The following is a 21,903-nucleotide window of genomic DNA, read 5'->3' on the forward strand; positions in this document are numbered from 1 at the left end:
TGTGATTATTTAGGTGATGCTTGGCTGCTCTTTTTCTTGCACAAGTCCCTCAACAGTTGCTTATATTGCAGTTTGATGTCACTTGTGGAGTGGACCTAGGCTGTTGTAGGTGCCCACTAACTGGGTATGGATTTGGGTGTGTGCCAGGAGCTCCCCTAACACCAGCCAAGAGACTGGATTTGCTTTCAGCACATGGTTTGGTATTCAGTGAGAAGTGGAACTGCAGCCCACCCATACTCCATGGAGCACTCACCAGCCTGCTCTTGAGCAGTGAAAGACGTGGGGCTTACATGTCCTGAGACAGGAGAGGAACTGCATTCCCTCTGTTTCCAGTGCTGAGGGAATGGCATTGACACCCCTAAAAGGAATGCTTGAAAACCCCTAAGTTGGTGTACAGAGAAAATTAATGCAGTTAAGCTGAAAGTTAATGAAAATCTAAACTTGCATATAGCATGTAGTTGAGGCAAGATGTTATATGTGTAGGAAGATAGTTTGCAGGATTTTTGTAGTAGTTACTTCAGTAAATTTAAGCACAGTTTTCACTATGGTGAACATGGAAACCTTCATCTTCTCTTCCAGAAGTCTTTCTAATACATAAAAATTATGCCAGAATTATTGACATCATTATTGCCAGAACTACGAAAGGTCATGCTTGCCATGATTATTGCATTGTAAAAACTGTGTATAAATGGGGGTGGTGCTAATTACATCAGTGAATGTCGTGCTGTGATGTTTAGAGGCCATAATCTGTGTTTTAGCACCCAGATTGTCACTTTGTTGCTGTATCAGTGGATATATTCAGCTGCACACTTCCTCTGCCATGGCTGTTGCAACTCTTCCACCATGTTGGTGGTGGAAATCCAATGGTGTTTAAGTAACACTACTGGGCAGGTTTCCAGTAAAGTCCTCTGAAATTATATACTTTATTTATATGTATAACTAAAGAGTTGAATTTTGATTAAAATGAAGAGGACCAGAGCAGAGGCTTAAGTGATACTTGATGATTGTAAAGCTTTTCATATTTGAAAATAAATCTATCTGTGAAACTGTAGATCTTCTTTGTGGGAACTAATTTTCTTCCTCCTCAGGTGTCTGCAGTGTCTAACTGAAAATCAGAGGAGGAGGGAGGGGAAAGTTTGATTGTGTTATCTACCCTAGTATTTTTATCTATTGAAGAGATACTGGGCTTTGGGAAAATGTTTGTTTCCAGTGTATTATGTTTCAGTACCCACATCACTCCTACAGTTGAAAAATAAAGCTGGGACTTTTTTATATTAAAAGAAAAAAGTTGCCTTCAGCTATTAGTTTTCCTGAATCCAAAGAGACGGGTGGGGTAGGATCAAAAATACTTACTTGATCAAAGTTATTGGCTCTGAAGGTATCCTTACCTATGTAAGAAAGATGAAAGGTGTTGTTTTTATTGCACACTAGTAACAGTGTAATTTTGAACTAATTGGTGGTGAACTGCCAATCACCTTGGGGGAATGCAAATAGATACTCTTACAATTTCCTTTGAGGTACTGAAATCTTATGTCGGGGCTGGAAGAAAAACAGAATAATACCGTTAAATTGACCTTAAATGAGCTGCTTTGTGGCTTTCTTGGAGAATCCCTTCTAACTTTTCATTGCTAGTCCAAACAAGTCTCGTCTACCAATTTGATTTATTGGCTAGACAGCGCTGACATTGAACTTTGTGCGTGTTTGAAATAAAGCTAATGTTAGAGAGCTTTTAAGAATTTAGCTGCATCCTTTCCAAATACTCTTTTGACTGATCTGAAACCTTGCCTCTCTCATAAAATATCCTTTTGTGTAGCAACCTGTTGTTTGCAACTATTTTTAAGGAGGAAACACAACACCACTTAGATATGATTCAGAATTTCTACTGACCTGTGTCTTAGGGACCTTGTGTGATGATGCTGATTTGTTGGATAGACTCCCATGAAATCAGTGTTTTGAACTCTGGATTTTTATGTTGAGAAGAGAAAAAAACATATATATTGAACTGAGCTTTTCCTCAGAGACTCCTAAATCAGTTACAGCAAAGAAGACATCAGATGCTGACTTGAATTTTCCTTCTTGTTCAGCTGCTTCCATAAAAGTTCTTTTCCCACTGAGCTCTATTGCTATCCTTTTTCCCACCTAATGGTAATTAGTCATTCCATAAAACAGATGTTTTAGACTTTTCTGAGGGAAAATGCATCATCACAAAAGCTTATTTTTATAGTGATGATTAGCTTGGGCTTTTAAAAGACTTTTTTTCTGAAAACCTGTGTATTATGATTAATTTTTTTAAAAACACTGAGAAGTGGAACTGGCACTAAAAGTACTAAGATGTTCTAATGAACAGTATCTTTAGCTCTTACTGGATATCCTGAGTCCAATTTATATATTTGAAGCCCTATCAAATATATATTATCCCATACTCATTATTTCACTGATATCCAAGATAAATGTTTAGACAAAGCACAGAAATTGTCTTATATGCAAAAATGTTTGAAAGAAACATTCCGTTAATTAGATTAAACATTTAAAATTTTAAACAGTTGGATGTTTCATTGATGATTTGACTGCATTAAACAAATCAGTATTTAATAGTCTGCAATAAAAAGAGTCACCTTTTTTCTTGGATTGTGGTTGCTGGATGGATCAGGAGACAACAGAAAATAAGGAAATAATGAGGCTGGACTACAAAGCAGTGTTGCTGTGCCAGTAACTTAAGTGCTGTTTGGATTTTGTAGGCAAGTGATCAAGATATCAGATGAAAGCCTGGACAAGAATATTAATCTCATATAAATTTATTAGAGACTGTTTAAAAAAAGTCCATGGAGCATGGTGCTCTTACAGGTTAGCCCAGGGCCAAAGGTGGGGCTGAGGGTAGGGGATGGCCAGCAGGTGAAAGGTGTGAATGTAAATCAGCAAAACAACAAGAGAGGACTTTGGGTGTAAGACCTTGAACTGTCACTGCCATGGTGTGTTATTGCAGAGTGAAACTGGCCTGGAATAGACGGGGAAAATATAAACCCTTAACTTATTTTCAAGTGAGATTGCCCAACTTTCATCCCTTTTCTTTTATCCCACTTCTGAACAAAGGTGAGTGGAGAGTTTCTAATTTATCCAGGCAGAATATTTCCAGGTTGTGATTGCAGAGAGTGAAAGCTAAAGCAGAAATAATGGCATGGGAACTGAAACAACAGATTTCTAGTCAGCACTGCAGAGCTGTGTCAGTGCCTGAGCACTGTGCAGGGTTTGTAGAGGAACTGGCATCAAGGAGGGAAACCCCAGCGTGCTTGCACTGGAAAAGAGGAGTGGTTGGAAGAGAATGGAAGGTTGAAGAAGAAAAGGATGGAGAGAGGAACTGGGCTGGGTTTCCTCGAGGCTGCATAAAGATAGGAAGAAAAGTTGATGAGCAACTTTTAGGCAGAAAATTAGTAGGAGGAAAGGGATTAATATTATGGTTGTCAGGGCTAAGCTGATGTACAGGAGAAGGTATGAGGAGTTGCACAACAGTGACACATGTATGTTGTAAACTGAAAAGTGGAAGAGGTTGGTCTCATGGGTGGTTGTGGGAATATCTCATTGTGGGATGGAGTAGGCAAACTGGTATGAGCAGAAGATGCATCAGCAAGCAGGCCAGCAGTGTGGAAACAGCTTGCTGAGGAAAGGGAGGGAGGGGCAGAAGCTGAATCTGGAGCTCTGGCCACTTAAAAGGCAAAGGCCCACTTTTGCTAAATAATAATTCTCCTGAAGGGCATCCAGGGATTCTTTACATCTTGGTATCAGAATCATATAGGGATTAAAGGATGAGGCATTTGAGACATCCTGTCTGTCACACTATGGCTGGTCACTGGACTTGTGTGAAAGTTCAGCATCAGCAAACAGGCTGGGATCACAGGAGATGATGCTGAAACCTCTGTGCTGAACTCTTCTGGGTAGATTCTGCTGTTTTTGAAAAGTATTTGAAGAGTCTCCAAGAAACACCCGCAGTTTAAAGTCACAAGTGCTTAATTGTATGCTTCCTAAATCCAAATTGTCACTGTGTGCCTTGCAGTCACATCCAAAAGAAAATCATGTCTTTTGTTTTCAAAGGTGTATCTTCCACAGTGGAATACCAGACAGTAGAGTTGGAACGTGAGCTTGAAAAAGTGAGAAGCAGGAAAACAAATCTAGGTAATGAACTTTTTAGTGTTTCATGTAGATTGTAGTTTACTAAATGACCTTCAGGTGCTACGTTTACTTTGGAGCAGTTGCTTGACTGATTCCAGTTTGTTCCTAACTAAATTTGTGCATTTGCAAATACAATACATTAAATCATTGCACCCCTCCAACAACAACAACAAATTAAGGGAAGAGTCTGATTTGGATCTTATTTTTAGCATTCTTTTAGAGGAATTGTAACACTTCTTTGCATGGAGCTTTTAATTTATAATACGCTTATGAATATTTGGGCTAATTGATGCTGTTACTTTCCTTTTTGTGTTTGAATTAGTTCTGTAAAATTCAAACAGTCTTTTCTTTTCTTGCTGATGATGTCCAGTGAAGTTAGTTCTATCTTTCCTGCATTACAAGAGAAAAATACTATTTAAATATCTGAAATTCTGTTCTGTCCCTTTAGGTCATGCTAAAATATACATGTAAACAATGCATTTGTAAATTCAGCAGATTTTCAACTTTGTGGAACTGTTGTGTGCAAGGGGAAGAAAAAGGTTAAGGGAAAACATGCATCTAAGAAAAATCTGCTTGTCTCTGTCTCCCCAGCCTTTCTCTAGAGAGGTTTCATATTTTTGCCATTGCTTTGTAGATCTGTACAGGGTGGATGTTCTTATGAACTGGTTGATGTTTGTTCCACATCAGGATACTGTTGTTACTAATATTTATAGTGAGGTTATGGGTAGCTGAATAATTCTTCCTTGTTTTATTCTAAGGTGATCTATGGTATTATAGGCTTATGTTTTTTCTCTTCTGAACAGAACGGAGGAAAAAAGCTTCTGCTTGGGAAAGGAATTTAGTTTATCCAGCTGTCATGATATTGCTCCTGATTGAGACAGTAAGAATTTACTTTTTTTTTTCCCAGCAAAAAGTATGAAGAGTTCTTTGGTTATTTGAGGGAATAGTTTTAAATTTTTTGAATGAAGATTGTTTAAGCAACAATCTTGATATTCTTTTCTTGACTGTTTAACAAAAACTTGATATTATGGAGTTTGGTGAGGATAAATGAGGAATATTCAGCAACATTTTGCAATCTGAAGCTAATTTGACTTTCTACAATTTAGATTTTAAAAATGTGTAATACTTTTCAATAACAAGATTGTTTCTACTTGTTTGTAGTCCTTTTCAGTTCTTTTAGTCGCTCTCAACATTCTTTACCTGTTGGTTGATGAGACTGCAATGCCAAAGGGATCAGGGGTAAAGTAATCTTCTCTTATACTTTTTGTAATTTTAGTAAAGCTTTGGAGGCCTTGCAGAAGTGCAAGTGAGGGCTTTTGCTTTAATATCATGGAAACCATGAGCCTTGACCTTGACTTTGCTTCTAGGTTTCATTCCTGTGCCCACACAAACATTTATTACATGTCATGTTGTAGTGAGTGCTTACTAAAATAGTGCAGAAGCTTTATGTAGACACAGTGATGCCCTAAAGCAGATCAGTAATCTGGAGTTTGCAGTTCCCTTTGCAGTACATTTCACTACATTTCAAACTGCAGTTTGAAAGCTGCTGGTGCCATTGCATGGGGTGGGGAGGGAGTTGGAGGGTGGGACATCAGAACCCCCCTGAAACATTGAATTGAGAAAATGCTGTATTGCATATAAGATGTTACATGTTTTCTTCTTGGTAGAAGTTAACTTTATGAACTGTTGCATGTATGATATTGAATTGTGTAAAGTATCTTTTTCCTTGTAGGGACCTGGAATAGGAAATGCTTCCTTATCCACATTTGGCTTTGTGGGAGCAGCACTTGAAATCATTTTGATTTTGTATCCTTTCTGAAAGAATTCTGTCTGTTAAGAAGTATTCTGTGTAGTTTTCTGGGACACTGGTAATACACTAAGATGCTAGCCTGGAAAGAAGAAAGATAAGTCAGTCCTTCTCAAACACTTGTTTTTGTTTCTTTTTTCTTTAGTTCTTAAGACTTTTAGGAGAGTGCTGAGAACTTGAGTGAAACTTGCATTCCTTGGAGGTTCCTTTTTTCCTTGATTCTCACAGCTATCTTATGGTATCTTCTGTCGTCGGCTTCTACAGTCTTCGTTTTTTTGAGAATTTCACTCCCAGGAAGGATGACACAACTATGACAAAGGTAAGGTACAATCTGGGATGGGCATGGCCCCTCCTGTCTTTCTTGCCACCCAAGACAAACTGACTCTCTTAGTAATTGCCCTGAATGGCTCATTTGCAGTGATCAGTATTTGTTTGTAGGCTTCGTAAACACAAACTGGAAGATTGTCAAAATGCTGAATGAGTGGGAAAAAGGATGTGCTCTGTTTAGTTTGGATGGCATCCATTCACTTGTAAAAAGCCAGGAATGGCAGAGCTTGTTAACTGGCTATAGAAAAGCAAGTGAAAGAACTTCCTTCAAAGGAAACTTATTGCTAATGAGTAACTTCGATTGTGTTAACTGTACTTCAGGGAGCTTGTTTGAGATCTGAACAACGTGGATGCTAGAAGTAATACAGAGAAAGTAATTCAAATTTGAATAATGAAACTAAGACTGAGGACAGCTATTCAGCAACATTTTGCAATCTGAAGCTAATTTGACTTTCTCCAATTTAGCACTGGCTTTAGAATAACCAATGATGTTACCTAATTGGGAGGAACATGCCTAGGTTTTTGGCAAAGTATTCCTACAGCTGACATGGGGAAGTCATCAGTAACCAAGGAACAGATGTTGAACTTAATTTTTTTTTCAATATGTTTCATTGTTTGTTTTTTAATTTTTTTATTTAAGTAATGGATTAAGATACTTTTACTACAAATTGTTGGAAGTGAGAAAGGGGGTATGCACACAGAATAATTAGAGTAGTAGGTAGTAGAGAGTTGGAATGTTCTTAATATTTCGTATTGATTGTTTATGGTACACCAGTATAGTGTGGAAATAAATAGTGAATGTAGAAATGTCTATCTATTTCCAAGTTTTTATTTTTTTTCTTTTGGCTTCTGATGGAACTAGACCTGAAGAAAATGATCCCTTTTGAAAGAAAGTTTCAATTACGCTTTCTAAAGGCTTTACAAGAACAAGAGTAAAATCTAACAGCTGTGACTTTTTTCGTATTATTTAGAGTAGACAACAGGCATTGAATTGAAAGGAAGCTCTTTGTTGTAATTTTTTAAATAGTGCTAATCCTGCAAGCAGTTACATCCAAGGCTTAAGCTGATGTATCAGTCATCCATTCTAAGCCCATGGAATTGTTCTTTTATAAAACATTCACAGGAAGTAAGTAAGCAGTTGATGCTTTGCAACATGATTGTTTTGAATGATTTTGAATCTGAGCATACATAACACTTTGACTAAAAGCATGTGAATACATATTTGATTTTTTTTCTTGGATCACCTTTGTCTTGTGTAACACCATGTGGAGAGGAGTGACAAGAGAAGTCAGCAAGACTAACAATATCTTACTGTAAATTGCTTTAGGTTCAATTTGAAGAATGTGCCTTTTAAGAATTACTCTTTTTCATCTTGACTGCTGTTTTTCTTTGTGTTCCCTTCAGCAATCTCATTTATCATTTAAATGCTGTTTGTCATTTTCAAACAGATAATTGGAAACTGTGTCTCAATCTTGGTGCTGAGCTCTGCTTTGCCAGTGATGTCGAGGACCCTGGGTAAGTGAAATGGAAGTAACATCATAATAAAGGATGTTTAATTGAATTAAAAAAAAATACAAGAAAAAAGAAGAGCCTGTTGCTGTATTTTTCATTGTAGTTATGTAATTTGCCATCACTTTTATGTATCTGTGGCCTTCATTTCTACACAAACATGAAATGTTGAACATACGTCTATGTACATGAACTGCAGAACATGCTTTGTGAAAAGAAAAAGATGCTAAGCATTTTTTAGAGAATATATTATTTTAAGAAGGTCAGATTTGAGACTTCTTAAAACAGGAGATTGTGAGATGAAAAGATAGGAAAACTGATTGTCCGGAGCAGTCTGAAATAGTTTCATGTTCACTGTGAAATTAGTGCATAGTTCCTGTCTAGAAATACATTTGGAATTTGGTGTCTGAAATTTGAGGTAACACTGAGTACAAATGGCTTTTTAAAAACAGTTAATGACTCTTCATTGATTAAGTTTTTTAATCAGCAGTGATACCAGGCTACCTTCATTTCCCCTACAATAATAAGCTTGTATTTTTTAACTTAATTTTTTAAATTTAACAATCTGAGTCTACCATAGCAGAACTGAAGAACTCTTGATTTTATTGCTAAGGATTGGCAGTAGCATTTGAAGTAGTTAAGCTGTTTTAACCAGTTGGAAAGACATGTTGTATCTTCACTTTAATTAGGTAATCTTCAGCTTGAATTCTTGAAGTTAAATTGCAAGGCTATTACATGTTTTAAGTAGTGCAGAATCCTTGTAACTAATGTGAATTTCATTGGGAACATTAAATAGAACAAAACAAAAATCTTCACCTCAGGCTGTACAAGTCTTAAGTACAAGCTTAGAAGTTTGAGCTCAGGCCCACAGACCAGCAGTGTGTGCTCAGTAGTTCTCTAGCTGGTCTTCATTTCAGGGAGAATACTCTTGAATCAAGAGTAGTTCATGGTTTTCCAGTATTATACTGTATATTCTCATGCTATGTGTATCTACAGAGGGGATGTTTTAATAAATTATAATTTCTGTAGCAAATGAAAATCCCTCTGTAATGCATTTTGGAGTGTTGAATCTTAAAATAAGCATTCTAGGACTTGCTTAAAAAATTTGTAGTAAAACTCCACAAAAATGCAAAAGGGTGATTCAGGTACTTAAAGCAGTGCAGTTTTAAAATATAACCAGTATGATAAAGGTCTAAGAAGTGAAATAGTTCTAGCATGTAGAGCCAGATGTTACATAGAAAAATCACTGTTTTAGAATAGAATTGTAACATAAGTTTGTGTCCACAAAGTTACTGCATTCAAGACTTGTTTAAAAGAAAATAAAATTAATTGTTAATGATCCATGAGATTACCAGTTGATAATAACCAGATTCTGTGGGAGTCAGTGTACACGCTGGCTCCATTGTTGTCTCATAGGAAACAGATTAATGGTAAAACTCACTTAAAAACCAGACTAACAAGTGAAATTCCTGAATAGTTTGCCATAGAGATAAATAAAAGAAGAAAAAAGATGGAACAATTAACACACAGCTAACAAATGCACAGTCACAGCTGTCCAAACAGGATTAATAGAGTGTATTAGAGTACAGTGAGTCATGTGGTGCTTTTGCAGAAATATCAATGTGTGTTGCACTACATGCCACCACCCTGTGGCACTGAATAGATGAAAAGAAATAAATATGTTAAGCAGATTCATAGTCTTTTCACTTTATTTAAAAACTGAGATTCTAGGCTATGCAGAAAGACTAGACTTTATCCTTATGGGAAAGGTGAAAAAGCAAAAGTTATCTAATACATGCACTGACCTTTTTCAACTTTTAAAAATGGAAATAGTTTCTTCTTACATGTTTCATAGCATTCTAATTAGATATGTAGGTGGTGGATATGTCTAATCTGTCATTCTTCTAGAACTCCAGGAAAGTTTTAAACTAAAATAAGTTAACTCACGTTTCCCCAGAGCTTTTCAGCCTTTTAGTAGCCCTTCAGAAATGTTTCCCACCAACACCACGTTGCTAATCACAGAGAAACAAATTCGAAACAAGGCACTTAAAGTCAAGAATACAAACAAAACAAAGGAAATTGAACTTTCTAGTATATGGAAGTTTTCCTAGAATTCTACACTTGAGTATTATGTACAAGTAAATGGGGATTTTAAATTTGTGTGTCCTGTCTAAAACCTACCATTTGTTTTTTTTTTGTTTAATAGTTTATTTGGTAAAATTTCATCAGCTTTTGTGTGTATATATTTGTGCCACTAGATATGCAAGTTTTTCTTCAATTACTGAAGAGTTATTAAAAGTCTTATTTTTTTTTTTCTCTGAGGGCTGAGTAGGTATTGCTTCTGTAAGAAAGACATCAAAACCTTTTTTAACCTTTTTCTCCCATGAGTTTACAGACTGTTACTCTGTCACTTTTCTGATGAGCAGTGACTTTTTCTGTTTGTAAGAAGAAATTGAATGTAATTTATGGACAATAATTTTCCCACCTACTTTAACAGAAGTGTCAGGGTTCATTTCTCTTGGTCCTGGTAACACTGCTCCATGGCTCACTGTTCTGGACCTCTATGTGTCAAGGAATGTTATTCCTTTTCCAGGGAATTCCAGTGCTCTGCCTATTTTGTTCCTTTTCCTTTAAAGTTTTGGGAGCTTGTACATTCAAACCTGACTTTCTTAATTTTCACGTGGCTCCACAATCTGGCTAAAACACTGCTGCTTTGGAAATGCTAAGGACACTGTTTGCCTTCAAGTGGGAAAGCAGCTCTGTGTTTATTGTCCTTCATCTCTTTACCAGTTAATTCAGTCAGTTTTTTCTTTCTGTGCTAAGACCTTCTGTGCTTTTTTTAGTATTTCTCCCTCCCTCTTCTGCTGTTTTGATCAGTGGTTGTTTTGTTTCATCCTTTGAAACTTCTTCTTTTAATATTAGTATTTTTTCCTTAGATACCAAATTCAATTTCCATTTTAATTTAAATGACTGATGCTGAGTATAAGTGTGTATATCTTTTAACATTGTGATAACTGGTTTGCAAGTCTTGGAAATGCAGATACAGTGAGATTAAGTGTCAGGTTTACTCTTGCAAGAAGTGCAGCTGACTCTTAATTCTGTCTCTTCATTTATTATCACTTTGGAAGTCAGTTTTTAAAATCCTCACTTTCAAATTAAGATGGTAGAAAATCAGGAGCTTTCAGGAGTTTCAGAGCCAGGGCTACTTTGTGATTGCCTCATTTGCTCCTGCCATTTTAGTTTTGGGACAGGGTCACCTTCCTGCTTCTGCACTTTTGTGAGGGCACAATTCCCTCTGACATCATCTGTGCCAGAGGTTTTTTGGGAATACGGCATTTGCATCCTAGACAATGATTATGTGGCTGGTGTCTCAATGTTCTGCTCTGTGTTCAGTGCAGTTTTCCATGACACCTGACAAAGGAACAACCTGTGGTTCTTCCCCTTCTGCCTTCTACCATGGGCCCTGCACCTTGTAGATGTTTCCATGTTTCAGAAAAGTGTTGTTAATTTAATTAGTGATTGACAGGCCTTTGATCAGCACAAAGCCCAAGTGTCAGGGTTGGGGGTGCCCTGTGAGGGAGACCTGTCAGCACCATCTTTCAGCCTCTTTTCCTGCTGTGCAAATGCTGCATGGCTGTAGTGGTGGGTGTATTCAGGAGAAAAACTGCAGTTGGAAGGATGTCTTTAAACTTTGGTTTCAAAAGCAGTGCTCTGGAAGAGCACTTTAAAGGCTTAATGTTTACCATAAGATGTTGTGGCTCTCATAGAAGGGCTGTTTGCTACCTGTGTTTGTTAAAATAAAAGCTCAAGGTGCATTTCATTCTTTTCTGGAATCATTAAAGATTTTATAGAAACTGAGGTTTCAAGCAGTTTTTATACTAAAGCTGATTTTTTCCTAGTTACATTTACTAATGTTATAAAAAGAGTTCTTAGCTAGAGTAGACAATTAATTTCAGCTCCCATTATTCAAGCATTTTACTACGAAATTTAAAAAACATTTTGATAAAGGTGTCTTATAGTTTTATAGTGACCAACAAACATTGTCTTGTGTGTTTAACCATGTGTCTTCTGGTGTGCTGTCTATAAGAATTTTGCATCCAAATTTAAATCTAATATAAGGAAATTTTTGTGTTTATTAAAAAAAGTTATGATTATTTTGATCTAAATTTTGCATGCCATTAACAGGAATCACCAGATTTGATCTCCTTGGAGACTTTGGAAGGTTCAACTGGCTGGGGAACTTCTATATTGTGTTGTCTTACAACTTGCTCTTTGCTATCATGACAACATTGTGTCTGGTCAGAAAGTTCACGTCTGCTGTGAGAGAAGAGCTCCTGAAGGCATTAGGTAACACAGCCCTGAAAATTCACTGTGTGCTTGACCACTCCCTTTCTCCACCTTTATGTGCTACTGCTAAACTTCTGTCACATCTCACAGAATACTTTTTGTTTGGCGGAAATTTCTCGAAGTTGAAGTATGAGGATAAATAATGTGTTGTTTTTTGGAGTCCAGAATTAAGGTACAAAGTTGATTTCAATGATATGCCTGTGGTGCTTATTGGTTTCCAGTTGGATTTTCAGTCTTTGGAGAGCACAGAGGCAATTATCCCACATTAAAACTTCAGCTTGTGTATGGGTTGTCTTTCTCTTTTGTCTAAAGCAACTTATTAGTTCCCTATAAATAGTTAGCAGAGATCTCAATTTTGTTGTCATACTTTTTTTGAACATATAATCAGAAAATCATTGTACAGAATGTACAGAACCTTAGTAACTGGCTGAGTAAAACCTGTACCTGATATAATAAAAAATTTGATCAAATCTTGCATTGATATTTCTTGACCATAGAAGAAAGGATTGAAACACATTTGATACTAAGAGCATAAAATGTTTTTTAGTTATTTTTGTCACTGCATCTTATATTTACTAATTTACAAAGCTCCTCTCTCTTTAGATTCCTAGAGTAGTATTTGCTTAAATTGAGAGGATTAATGGTGAAACTTTAGTGTTTCTTTGTAACTGAGGATTCAGTTTGCGTCATCTAGAAGTTACTCATGTTAGTTTTCACTGCTTTGGGTTGTGGTGCTGAAATAAAATCCATGCACTTCCCAGAGTGCTGGTGGAAGATTAATTTAAAATTATTGTAAAATAATTAGAAATAAAGTGTTTAATAAAAAATTACAGATGTTGAAGGCAGATTAAGAAACATGAAAAGGCAGGCATAGTAGGGTAATGGTCACAAGTAGAGAGTCACAAACCCTGAAATTTGCAGGTTCCTGGCACAGACTGGGTTTGTTTTCAGTGCTGCACATCACAAACAGTGTCTGTTAAAAACTATCCCATGGAATTCAAAGAATGAGAACCAAAATTGGCCTATGACCAAAAAATTAACATATTAGGACTACAAATAAAGCATTATTAAGGAGATTTTTGTTTTTTAGTAGTCCTGTCAATTTTGGAATTCCAATTCCAACAATGCAGGAAGTTTTAACTGTGTTTTACTGAAGTGCCATGATGTACATTCAGTGTGGTCTACACAAAATGAATAAGAAACTCTTCCCATATCCTTTGCTTTAGAGACTTAATAGAGGCTTCAGAGAGAAACTGTACCAAGCAAGGAAGGACTGGCATCATGCCTCTTTTGAACAAGATATGGCTAAATTTGCCATCTTTCCTCATCTCCCTCCCTCCCAAAAAGAGTAATTTAACTGCTTGCTTGGGGCAGGATGTGAGACTTGAATTAGCCTTCACCATAGAGAATTGTGCAATAAGAACAAATGGCTGGAAACAGAGATAAATCAGTAATAAGTGTAGTCCTAAAAATTAGTAATTAGACATATAAATAGTTTAGAGAAGTGATCTGGTCATCACCAATGACATTAAGATGAGCAGTGGGTGATTTACAAAAAGATGTTATCTTTTAAAAGAAACAATTAATTGTTAATTATCAAGTTAATAAAATTAATAATTTTAGGTAATAATTTAGGTCTTTTTAGGTGACAGGGTAAATTATTGCAAGTCTTTCTTGGTTCTTAACATTTGAGTCTGTGATTGAAGCAGTGGAAAGTTAGGGTTCCCTGTCTTCCATGCTTGTCCACTGTTATGGATTTTCTCACTTAAACAACACTGAGGGAATTTCCCAGAAGCAATTCTTACAGGAGGTAGAACATCAGTTCTGGTCTTCAGCAAGTGTCAGGTCTGCAATCGTGATGTGAGATTTAGGTTGTCTCTGTTCTTTTGAATACCTGTGTGCATGAAATAAGGGGCAATCTAAGTTTTTCCTTATTCTGTAATGTTTTGCAGGATTAGATAAACTTCATCTATCAAACAATCCAAGAGACTCGGAGACAAAGCCTTCTGCAAATGGCCATCAGAAAACACTGTGATAACAATCACCTTCAATCAGCAGAGCTGAAAACATCAACCTCATGGCATTCCTGTCATCTCATCAGCATTTTTATATTGCTTTAGTTGTTAGCTTGGGTCGAGCCTTGTCTCACTTGGATGCTGTGTGCTTCTGAGGAAGTTAGGTGTGTCAGATTCTTCTCTTTCCAGTGAACTTTTGGTCTGCTTGTTTGTTTCCCAGGAAGTTAATGCAGGAGGTGCCTTGAAGACTGGAAGCTGAAGAGAAAAATGCATTCCTTTTTATTTGTTGAAAGTCTCACATCTTTATTTTTAAACTTGCTACCATTTGAATGCACAGTACCTCCTGTGTTATACAAACACAGCTATAAAGAATAACTTTGGGACTTGATTAAAGAAAAAAAAAAGAAAAAGAGGAAAACACACTTGAAGGCCAATATGACCCTTACTGGAAATGTAAAGTAGCTGGAAGAGATACCTGTGACAGGAGATAAACAGCTCTACTGAGAGCGAGTTAAAAAGGAGAGGAGAGATCACAGTGCTGGATGCAGTAGGCTGTGTCATGGTGCTTTCTCAGAAGGCCAGTGTTTTCAGCTCTCTGTCCTTAGCTCCAAATGCCAGCTTGCTTTACTGGTGGTCAAACGATGTCTTATGGAAGTCCAAGATGAAGATTAACTTCAGTGTTAAATCTGAGCCTAGAATGCTTTGTAAAAAGCTGTGTAGACCCACTGTCACAGCTCTCACAGTTCTGTGAGCTGTTGTGCCCTGGAGGTCCCTTCCCCTCCCCAAGACCCCCTGTGAAATTTTTGATGAACTACTGTGTGTAAGCAGTACCTGGAATCAATGCAAGGAGCACAGGCCTGGGAGGCTGCAGTTGCAGTTTTCTACAGTCTTTAATTTGAAGTAAATTTCTCTGAATTTATACTTCAGTTACCAGGATTTCTGTTCAGTGGCATAACCCAGTTATCTGTCACTAGCCTGTTTTTTAATGTACACATGAACATGTACATAGGCCTATATGTGTAGATATCATAAATTAAATTCTAAGGTTCTAGAGATGACAGTAGGTGGTTTGGTAAGTAAAACGTGTGCAGTCTTGGTAGTTTGAATTTCTGAAGTGTTTAACTGCTCAGAAGCCTTAGATTCAAGATGGCATCAGTGGGTGATAATGTCCTTTCTTGTAGCATTTCCTTGGAACCTTAGGAGTCCTTTAAGCAGTTCATAGTAAAGAAAAATACCAAATAAGTATTCAAAATCTGGTTGCACTTTTGTCCTGCTCAGCCACAAGTAATCTCCAAACAGACTGGAATGGGGATTCCTTCAGTGAGTGCCCCTTCGTGCAGGGAGGTGAAAAATTTTCCTGTTCATTTCCTAGTTCTGTAAAACGAGTCTGCCTGTCTGTGGTTTGAGGTCTTCTGTTAATTAGTGACAACTTGGTTTCCAGTGTGGTTCCAAAATAAGGTAAACCTTGTGTCAGAAACTCTTTGGCTGTTCTCTTGAGATGACTGCTCTGGGCCGTAGACCTTACTGCTGTGTGTGTGAATGTCTGCTTGTTTTTTTCCCCTAAAGTGCTTCAAAAATCAAGCTCCAGTACAAATGAGGATTTATCTTTTTTGCAGCTGCCTTTTCTGACTTGAACTGGGGCGTAATGTAAATATTTCTGTAGTAAATATGATGCTAGAGAATGACTTCTTTTGTGTGTGTGTGATTAGTATAAATTCAAGGTTTATTGAACTGACTATTGATGTGTTGTATCAAGTCTTGGAAGAAAAAGTAAAATTACTTGATTTCACTAAGATTTACAAGCATCTTTTCTCTTGTTTAGTGCTGACACTTTAGTGAGAAATCTTTATCTGAGTCAAAGTTTTGCCACCAATAACAGAGAGCTATAAGTAAAAGTTGTTCTAAAATGAGTTTATATTTAAAATATTAGGAGATATATTATTAGGGGCATCAGTCAGGTATTCTCAGAGCTTGTAGCCTTATGTATTGATATCATAGTTAAAACCTGCTGAAATATGTCCACTTTTTCATGCAAGTCATTGTATGACCAAAATTTGTCCTCATGTCTTAATGGGGCTGGTGAACTGTGGTGTGTGAGGCCAGTTAGCTGTATAGAGATATTTCTGTTACAATGCTAAGGCAGTTAATACACTCTGAAGAAATTAATATTAGGAATAAACCTAGGAGTATGAACCAGCTTAGGTCTTGCTCTTCATGCCTTTGGAGAGATGTTTGTCATGGCATCAGTGACCCAAGAACACAGAAAAAGGTGGATTATAGTGTGTGTGTGGCTTCTGCTAGTGAGTTGGGCAATTACTTCAACTGAGCAGGGGCAGTTCCTGCTGAGAAGCACCCAAGCTTCAGGCAAGACTTTAAAACTCTTTTTCAAAACAAATGTTAGGGCCTCGACTGTCCCCACCCCTTCTGCTGGATTCTGCAGGCAGATCTGTGGGTCAAGGCTATGTTAGGGAAGACTTTACACTGGACTCTCTGGGATGGTTGAGGTGCTGTGTGGTTTCAAAGATGGATGAGAAATTCAGAACTACCCTGTGCAACTACTGACAGTGTTTTGTTTTAAAATCAACTGCTGATATTGTGACACTGTCTACATTAAAATATGCCTTTTGCCTTGAAAATGACGTGCTTATGCAAAGCTGTGTCACTGCATGCAAGACACAGGTCACTTTTCACAGAATCATACGGTCACTTAAGTACAAGCAACTGGTAATTCATTAATGGATATTGACAATACATTCCTAGTATTTTGACTCATGTAGAGTCAGGTGGTCTATACCTTCAAGGTATATACAGCTGATCTTAGTAACATTAACATCTGCCTCACTTCTTATGAGGCAAAAAGCACATCAATGCTTCCATCTTCAACTAGATACCACACAAGACCAAAAAAGTAGATGTAAACTGAGTGTTTTAAGTTAGCTGTTTTTTGGCTTTTTTCCTGTGTTGGTAGCACAATATTAAATGCAATTGCAGAACTGTAATATTTGTGGGGTTTCTAAGCATAAAGCACACATGCTTATCACTTTAAGCTAAAAAATAGTAGAATTGGTTACTGTACAAGTAACAGTTTTGCATTCATAGGGAGCTTTGTTTACTGTCTGTAATGTGCTGTTTATCTTTGGCCCTGTTCCTCTGATACCTTTGACCCTGTTGGCTGTTCTGGTGTCATAGAAATTAAAAGATTTGAGTTGTTGTTTTCCTTGTCCTGTTCCCAATTACCACCTGGAGCACCAGTGGAGGGAGGGCTGGGCTGCCCACGCAGGCAGGGAGGAGCTCCTGCAGCAGGTGCTTGGCAGGAGGGACATGGGAGCAGATTCTGGGGATTTGTCCTCCCCCGTGTCACCAGGAGTGCCAAGGGGCTGCAGCCCCTGTCCATCCCACCATGTCTCTCATGAGTCTGTGCAGCAGCTGATGCTACTTGAGGTGCTCACATGTGCCCAGTGCTGTGTGCTGAAGACATGATGGCCCTTTTCCTGAAGAATAAAGAATTTACAGTCTAAATTAGAAAGGAAGAAACAGAAAGCAGTTGGCCTCTTCCTGCATGTGGCTTTCCTTGAGTTCTTGAAGCATGCTCTGGGTTATTTCCCATCTCTTCTTCCTCTCCCAGAAGTGGATGGTGGTGTATGTACAGCAACTGAGCCTTACCCTTAGTGGACTGGCATCTAAAATTTTGAAATAATAAATATAGGAAAACAGCTAAATTCTGTTTAACATAGTCTCTGATCTTGAAAATAGCCTTTTTTTAAAAATCAGGGTGAAATAATCTAAGCAGAGACAGGACATAAGGCCACATAATAACCTCTTCAAAAAGAAATGTACTTAGTTTTGTTTTAAAAAGTGTTGATGTGAACTGTGAAACTTTAATGAAATAAGATTCCCTACCTCCTAGTATTAGGATTTTTGTTGTTATTTTGTGCTGAGTTGAGACAATATTGCCTACACTGACTTCCGTCCCCAACCCATGAACACTGAATTTGCTGTTGGTAAGCTGGCAGGTTATTTCAGTCACATTGTCAGATTTGAACTTTACAAAGATGCTACTTTTGAATTTATCCCATTCAGCAAGAACAAACTAAGGCCACAGCCACCAGCCACACAGTGATACAACTTCTGCCCCCTTTTTTGCCTTGCCCCCTTGAGACAGACAAAACATGAAATAGCAGAAGAATCCAGATAGATTTGATTTATGCACTGTAAAAAACCATACCAGAAGGCAGCTTTAATGGAAGGCTTTTGCAATATTTCACAATTGAAGCACCTAGAACTCTTCTTTCAAAGAGATAGAAATGTGTATCATTAGTATACAAATGTCAATTGTATGTTCTCTAAATAAGCCAGTAATTCACTGACACTGAAAAAAATTTCATCACTTCTTAAAATCTCTTGTGATTCACAGTGAAGCAGTATATTGGACTTTTATAGAAGCCTGTGAACTTCTTGGCAGCAGAAACCTTAGGATGCTTGCTAGTTTTGTGTTAACTACCATATTTTATCAGTAACTTTTTCATTTCATTTATCGCTCAAGAAGTTTTTTTAATATACATAGCATTAAATATTTTAACAAATACAGAAGGTGACTCCAAACAGTCAGAGAGATAGTGTGAGAAATATCCTGTAAATGCTGATATTCTTGACATACTGAATTCCAAGCTGTTTAGAAACTATCTGTATGAAGGCCTTACATCAAAGAGAAATTAAGAAATCCTAATTCTTAAAGACTTTTAGGTGTCTGAATGTTGATATGTACCTACTTGAGCACTTTGGAATGCTGCTTCTAGATGTTTGTTGATCACTAACCCCAAGGCTGCTGTTGCTTTTCTCCCCAAACCCATTACATTAAATTTTATAGTCGGCATCACTGGATGAAGCTCCTTTCCTGAACAGGGCTTTATTTTGCATTCCTCCTCTATTCCCTGCTTCCATAGATAGCAGCTATTGAAGTATTGGGGCACCTGCTTTGATTTGAATGTATTTCTTTTCCCACGTTGCTTGTAAAGAGATATTCCCTAGTTAGAACTCTTCTTCCACTACAGAAATGTTCACATTTATGAATTTGTTTTTTACTATTATATTTCATTTAAACAATCTTGTCACTAGAGAGTCCTCTAACAAATTACCAAGAGCTCGTCAGTTTGAATAATGAGTGAGAGGGTTTAGTCATTGCATATATTTGTGCTTTTAGCTTCCAGTGGTATGGGGGTACAGCCCCACTTCTCAGTGAGGGGAACGAGCTGGTTTGGCCACTGGGAGCCCCTGGGGTGGCTGTCACTGCAGGGGGGGTCCTGTTGTGGACCTGCTCTGCAGCTCATCTGCTGTGGGATGTACAGAGAGGTGGACACACTCTGTCAGCTCTCAGCAGGGTCAGGCTGTGTGAGGTGCTCAGGTGAGGCTCTTCACCTGTGCTCTGGATTTTTGTATTTCATGTATTTGAGCATATTTTGGGCCTTCTCTCCCCATGTGAATCGATCATTCAGAGAAGTGGCATGGTAGTGATACCTGTGCAGTGGATTCAGTGGGTGTGTGTATATGTTTAAAAAGAAAATTAGCTGGTGCATGATTTCCCGTTTCCCCCTAACCATGAGGTTTTTTAAGTCCGGACCAAAATTCTTAAGAGTCACAAAATCTCTGTGAGTACCTTCTCCTCCTTGGCTTTACGTAACAAAAAAATTTCAGTTACTTTTACTTTCTTAAAGGTAGCTTTCAAAGTATTTTTGCCTTGTTTGGTATGATTTCTGTTGCTTTAAGGAGAAGTGGATAGAAAAAGAAGATACATTTAGGTAATGGGGTTTGAAATCTTGGGGGGTGTGTGTGTGAAACACGCATACACAACAAAAGGGTGTATTTCCTTTCCTGTGGGCTTTGGGACCCAACCCCACATTACCTAAATAGAAATCATGTGTTGCTCTTGTCTCCACTAAATTTTGTCTTTAAAATTCCCAGTGAGGAGACTGAGGATGTTCTCAGGGTGCTGCTGCTGGCACCCTGATCCCTGTCACACGGAATTGGCTTCATGTGTGTTTATAGGTGGCATGACCATAAAAACACAATTCTGAGCTGGCCTGTCCATGGCTGCTGGGCTGGGCTGTGATGGTGGCAGCAGTCCCTTCACTGTGCACATTCAGGATGTCACTGCAGTGTTACTGGTTAATGTCACAGTTTACAAAAACAGTTATAAATTGCGCACAATTTCTAAACTGTGTGAGGCTGGGAGGTGCTGGATGGAACTGGTGGTCCCCTCTTGGTCTGATTTGTGCTTTAGGTTTTGTAAACTCCACAGTCTTGAGCAGCTGACTTTTCTTTCACATGGATGTATCTGACCAAGGTATAACACAGCTGAAAAATTGTGCTTTGAGTGTTACTTTAATCCCAACAGTTTTTGGTGTAGATACCTTCTCCCCATCAGCCCTTCCTGGTTCATTTTAGGTTATCCAGAATTATGATTTATAATGTTCTCTGTTGTGGGTATTTTGTTGTGTTACAAAAAAAAAAAAAAAAATCTGCTGCCTTAGCTAGGCTGATTATTTTGTTTTGTTTTGTGGAAAGCAGTGGTAATGTTTTTTTCCTTTGTTTGAGATGTTTCACTGAATGTTTTGTAGGAAAATTTTTTTTACTGTGTTTTCAATAAAGGTAAAGTGTGATTTATAGCAGAGTTTTGTCCCTTTTTATTATAAGCAATGAAAAAAATAATCTGTGTCATTCTAAGTTATTCTGTCTGTAATTGGCATGAACAGTTGTGTTCCTCTCTCTTCCTCCTTCTCTCTATTTAACCTGCTTTTGTGATTTTCAAGTGATTGCATTTCTGAAATAGCTGAGGTAGGGAATGTGATGGAGATTCCTCTACACTGAGGCATCACAGCCCTGTGTTTTAAGACAGGTGTGCAATTAATTGGAATGCTGTGCTTTAGGCCAGTGGGGATTGTTTATAGCAAAGTATGCTCATTATGTAATTTGTAAGTAATTTGCAATTCCTTAATAGTTTGACTGAAGGGCAATTTTTGCATGTTAAACCCCTGACCACCCTGCTTCCTAAACTGTAACTTAAACAGCTTCAGACTTTAAATTCCATTTCACAGGAGAGTCTAGGCTGTTTTTAAAGTTCAAGGATCACGTGTCTGGAAGGGACCTGGAGATGTTTGATCCATCCAGCTGCACAGGATCAAACATAGCTGCATTATTCCTGGTATTTAACCAGCCTGGCAGGGGCTATCTGTGATGGGATTGCTGTGCTGTCTCTAGGCAGTATATTCCAGTGTTTGATTGTCCAAGATTTCATAAATGTCAAATGTGAAGGGCCCTTGCCATGCTTTAAGCTTTAATTTTGTTCTCAAACATCCGTAGTAAAACAAGTCTTTCTGCTTGCACCAGCTTTTTCCACACCTGAAAGGTTACATTTCCCTTTCTTTTCCACACCTGAAAGGTTACATTTCCCTTTATTTTCTATATGAGAGTGACCCCCAATTCCCTCAACGGTTTTATGGAGGCCTCTTATCCTTTTTGCTCTCTGTGGGGATGCTTATGTATTTTTGGAAATGCAGAACTCAAGTGGACACAGAAACCTCCAAGCCTGAGCTCTGGCACTACATCATGTCTTCAGTACTTTTTTCTTTTTATCTTTTTCTGGCCTGGTTGGTTTGGGTTTTTTGACAGACAGTGGGAGAAGAGGCATCTCAGGTGTTGTCCTCAGTATAGACTTTTATGCCTTTTTACTGCCTTGAA

At 37.8% G+C, this 21,903-nt stretch overlaps 1 protein-coding gene across 3 annotated transcripts in view; it reads left to right on the forward strand.

Moving 5' to 3' along the window:
• Nucleotides 1-20,829, forward strand: part of LMBR1 (limb development membrane protein 1) — a 67,699-nt gene extending 46,870 nt beyond the window's left edge. For all 3 annotated transcript variants that reach the window (XM_039706778.1, XM_039706784.1, XM_039706794.1), the window contains 8 exons: nt 4,087-4,167; nt 4,968-5,044; nt 5,326-5,403; nt 5,897-5,970; nt 6,200-6,290; nt 7,747-7,813; nt 11,993-12,154; nt 14,107-20,829. In XM_039706778.1, coding sequence (XP_039562712.1) covers nt 4,087-4,167; nt 4,968-5,044; nt 5,326-5,403; nt 5,897-5,970; nt 6,200-6,290; nt 7,747-7,813; nt 11,993-12,154; nt 14,107-14,189 — 713 coding nt within the window. In that variant the 3' untranslated portion in view covers nt 14,190-20,829. The remainder of the gene's footprint in view (nt 1-4,086; nt 4,168-4,967; nt 5,045-5,325; nt 5,404-5,896; nt 5,971-6,199; nt 6,291-7,746; nt 7,814-11,992; nt 12,155-14,106) is intronic.
• The last annotated feature ends 1,074 nt before the right edge of the window (nt 20,830-21,903 follow it).

The sequence above is a fragment of the Passer montanus genome, unplaced genomic scaffold (genome assembly GCF_014805655.1).
Source record: "Passer montanus isolate IOZ18808 unplaced genomic scaffold, ASM1480565v1 scaffold10, whole genome shotgun sequence".
NCBI lineage: Eukaryota > Metazoa > Chordata > Aves > Passeriformes > Passeridae > Passer > Passer montanus.